Source organism: Olea europaea, chromosome 1, assembly GCF_002742605.1.
Source record: "Olea europaea var. sylvestris chromosome 1, O_europaea_v1, whole genome shotgun sequence".
NCBI classification, from domain to species: Eukaryota; Viridiplantae; Streptophyta; class Magnoliopsida; order Lamiales; family Oleaceae; genus Olea; species Olea europaea.
Genome location: NC_036237.1, coordinates 6,596,662 through 6,600,928, shown reverse-complemented (window position 1 = coordinate 6,600,928; position 4,267 = coordinate 6,596,662). Strand labels below are relative to the sequence as shown.

The 4,267-nt window shown below is 35.3% G+C and overlaps 2 protein-coding genes across 2 annotated transcripts in view; one reads left to right on the top strand and one right to left on the bottom strand.

Annotated features, from left to right (window-relative positions):
- LOC111403686 (ubiquinol-cytochrome-c reductase complex assembly factor 1-like) overlaps window positions 1–946 on the bottom strand; it is an 8,798-nt gene extending 7,852 nt beyond the window's left edge. Inside the window, exons 1-2 of the mRNA XM_023032282.1 lie at window positions 897–946; window positions 399–540 (exon numbers count right to left, since the gene is read on the bottom strand). Coding sequence (XP_022888050.1) covers window positions 399–540; window positions 897–946 — 192 coding nt within the window. The remainder of the gene's footprint in view (window positions 1–398; window positions 541–896) is intronic.
- On the top strand, window positions 25–3,810 carry LOC111390136. Its single transcript, XM_023015167.1, has 6 exons — window positions 25–976; window positions 1,108–1,163; window positions 1,287–1,339; window positions 1,420–1,540; window positions 2,608–2,705; window positions 3,554–3,810. The coding sequence occupies exons 1-6, from the start codon at window positions 945–947 to the stop codon at window positions 3,623–3,625; spliced, it is 432 nt and encodes a 143-aa protein (XP_022870935.1). The 5' UTR covers window positions 25–944; the 3' UTR covers window positions 3,626–3,810.
- The last annotated feature ends 457 nt before the right edge of the window (window positions 3,811–4,267 follow it).

Genomic DNA, 4,267 nt, shown 5'->3' with positions numbered 1-4,267 from the left:
TTCTTCTTCTTCTTCTTCTTTTTGGGATTCTTATGTTGAATTGAAGTTTTATGCTCAAGACAGTGATAAAATACATTAATTGTAAATAATATTTATCTTATATGTCATGCCTTTTTTTATGTTAGCAAATAGATATGTGATGTATTGGAGATGTGGTGAGTTGGGAAATTTTTTACGATACCTGGCTATAATTGTTGTTAGAATTACCATGGCAGTTAAGTTATGAAATTGTTTGTTCAGCATGTGGCTGGCTGCTTGCCCCCTTTTTGGAATTTCGTATTAGAGCTTTAGGATTGTTGGCCCTTGGAAAACTATCTTCGTTAACTTCTTGGACCTTTTGGTGATCTGCATAATTTGTATCTTATTCACCATTAGATGTTGAATTTGCAAGGACGAACTTGGCCTGTAGGATGCAAACTAAGCCTTCTATTGCAATCGAAGGCATTAGATCTCTCAATGTAAGCTGAATGTTCATTTGGTTGGCTGATGAATTTTATGCATCTATTGTGGTTCAATCTTTTAGGAGGGGAGTAGTGTAACCTATATCATGTCAATAGAAAAAGATAGTCTTTATTTGGGTTTGTCATGAATGACATGTCAATTTCTGATATAAGAAACTTTTTATTCTTTTCCTTCTGTTGCCTCAACTTTGAGGAGAAGGGATATTCTTATCCTGACACTGCATTGCTGCTGATCTTAATATTAAACCAGTCATACTAGATTACTAGTTCTGAATCTTCTGATTGTCATGCCAAATCACAGTCATAATTCTTGGATTTGTTGTAGCATTAATTATGTTTTGGCCGGGATAGGTACCATTTCTTTTTGGTGTGCCTGCTTTTGAGAGAGTTGCTGGTTTTGTAATTCATTTGATATTCAGAAGAACAGGCCAGCACCTCTTTCTTGTAGATGATGATGAAGGAAAGCCTCCATTATTACGACGCATGCTAGAAGACAGCGAGGAATTACATTATATGTATTTTTTCTGTCCTCTTTCCTTACATTAATCAGATTTGATACTCTCCAGGCTATTTCAAGATATTCATATGCATGTAAAAGTATGTGTGATACGCTAGTGTTTATATCTTTTGCAACTCATTTATGCAGGTCTGCTTTGCGTTCGTTCGAACGCCGGGTGGCATATTCAAATGTTGGGTATGACCGTATCCTGATTTTTTGAGCCTTATTGTATTTGCATTTTTTAATGGGCTAAATAATGTTTACTATATATTTTACACTTGGTTAGTTTCTACCATCCTTGTCTTCCTTCACAAAATTTCACTTAGATATAGTTGGCTGGAGAACATCATCAATAAGACGTAATATTGAACTGCCCAAGGTATGTTATCACCATTCAATTAATTAAGCATTTACATTTTTATTGCAATTGCATGACTCTACTAATATTCTCTCTCTTAGTGGGAGGATTCTCTAGATGAAAAATATCCACATATCGTTTATGAAGAACACTGCAAAGCAAGTGATGGAGAGCAGTGCGAGTCTGTTTCGACAAGTGATGATGGTTTAGATGAGCTGGAAGGTCTGTAACTTAATTTCATGTTCTGCTTAATAATTATGTGTCTTTATGCTGCTCTTTAACATGTCTCTGCTGCTGCATTTGTTGGTTGCGTCTCTCTTTTCACCTGGTTATTTGGTGATCCCTACGTCCTAATGAAGATTTATTTGAACTTTAACTGCCACAATTAACTCATCTGGACTGTTCAAAGTGGTATTATAATTTATGCAGGAATGATTTTTTAGCCTTAAATATTAAGAAAATGATCAGCAATACTCTTACAAGTGGATTTTAGGATTTTAGCAGTACATTTAAAAGAGTCGTGAGTGTTTGATAAGCTATCCTAGGTGGACTTACTAGGTAAAGTCCACATTTTAGAAATTCTTTCAAATAAGTGAACTTCGTTGGCTTTCGATATTTCATTTCCTGCAAAATCCAAACAGAGTTATTTTTAACTTCAAAGTCTTCTAGAAATATAGGATCTCCAAGCGTTTAGCATGGTATGGAAACTATTTCTGCCAAGTCTATAATGTGAGCATTCTGTATGTTGAATATATAGTAACTAGTGTGGGAGGATTATTTTGGCTGCCTTCCGTTTTGTGCATGAGTTTACTTGCTTTAATCATTTAAGTAGCACGAGTTATGTTCTTGATGATTTCTCAATTATTCTTCATTTAATGAAATCATCAATTTAATGCTGTTAATATAGTTAGATTTCTCCTCGCCAAAGTTTATAGAATTTTTTTTTTCCCACATTCCCATAAAGAATTAAATGAAAAATGCAACTTGGAGCATGAAAACGGGCAACTCGAAGGACCTTAGTACCACCAGAATATCAATAGCAGTTATTTTGACAAGATTCCTAAACTTCGTGGTTAAAGCTTTACAAGATCTATTACGTTGTCTTCTATGATCTCTTCAGGATTTCTAGAAACAAGCAGCCTATGTGTACTTCGTTTGTCAACTTGTCTGTGCCAATCTCTTGCTCAACTTTGTTTCTTCTGCAGTGAATTTCTCATTTTGACCTTTGAAAATTTTTGTTGATTAACTCTAAATGGTGTAATAATTTTATGCTGGCTTATGTGATGCAGAGGAGCTGGTGATTGGCCTATCTCGCGTTACATGGGAAAAAGTGGATGTCAGCTTCCACAGGAGCAAGCTTAAATTTGCTGCACATAGTATTATTCAGGTATCTCTGCCCCTACCATCCTCCCTCCCTCCTGCTACGTTTCTACATGCTTGGATATGTTATCATTTGCATGAATGATACATGCATGTCCATTGTACACAGAATGCTATAGACCGCTTTCTCAGGAACAATGAGGCTGCAATCTCTTGCCAGAGATGGAATATTTTAACTCCATCTTCTACTATGATAGAAATTCCTTTTATGTACATCCACTAAGATATTAGTTCAATGACTAGTCATGCGTAGTGTTCTGGACCATATGGGAAAACAAGTCTTTACATATATAGCGCACAACATTTCCATCTTTGGGCGATGTGGAATTCTGCAATCCTTGCCCTCTGGTGGGCCAGCATTCTTGCTAGCACAACTCTGGACTAAGTACTAAAATCTGATATCATTCTGCAACGACCCATCAAACCTAAATGACGACGTAAGGTTTTAGGCCTTGTGATGACCCATCCCTATTCTGCTTCCACGTGGAAAAAGCCTCCATAGTATTGGCACAAGTCGTGCTTGTAGAATACACAAACATTTATGTATCCGGGCAAAGTGGGATTCTATAATTGTTGTAGCTCCATTAGTGATACTTTATGAGCATTACTGCATGAGCCATGGGGTCTCTAGTAGGATACTGTGTAGCATAGCGTTCACTTTGGGAGTTGGAAGTCCCATCTTGAAGTCTTGACTCTTCAGGTCTTATGCTTTACATTAGTTGATGTGTGCATTCCATATAATCTGTATTTCTTAATCTGAAGCACTGTCTTTATTTTTCACCTCGTATCATTACTGTTTCTTGTCGAGTATATAAACAAGAAGCTGATTCTTGGTCGCGTCTGAAAATTATTCAGGTAAAAGAGGATTACATGCAAACTGAAGGTGCAGATGTCATCCAACATATGATCGATCATTTTCTTCTTTAGGAGTGTCATCTCTGAGAATGCATGCCGACTAAGGTAATGCACGTGTATGGTAGCCTATTTTATGAAAACCTACCATCGTACGGGAATTCTTTATTCAGTATCACCCTGCGTGTAACCAAACACTTTGGACCACTTATTATAAATGAAAATATTTCATCGAAATAGATATAATTTCTTCATGGTCAGAAAAGGTCTTTCATCCATAATTTTGTATGATCTTGAGTACTCTTAGCTTCTTTACATCTAAAATGCTCTATTTGCGAACTTTATTGACCTTTGTCCAATTTTAATGTGCAACTATTACGGGAATGAGACAGAAGGATTTAGAACGACTTAAGGGGGTGTACTCAATTAAGATTGTTATAAATTTTAAAAAGCGTTCTAAATTTAGATGTCTTCAATTGAGATTTCAATGGATTTTAATAAAAACTCATTAAAATTTAGGTGTCCCCAATTGAGATTTTAATGAAATTTAATGAAATCTTTTAAAATTTATGTATCCTCAATATCTAATGAATTTATAAAGATTTCGCTGATAGAAGGATTTTAAATGATTTTGATGGATTTCAAGCTTAAAAATAAATATAATCAAATCTTTTGAAATTTCACCATATTTGATGAGATTTTTATAGAATTTGTTAG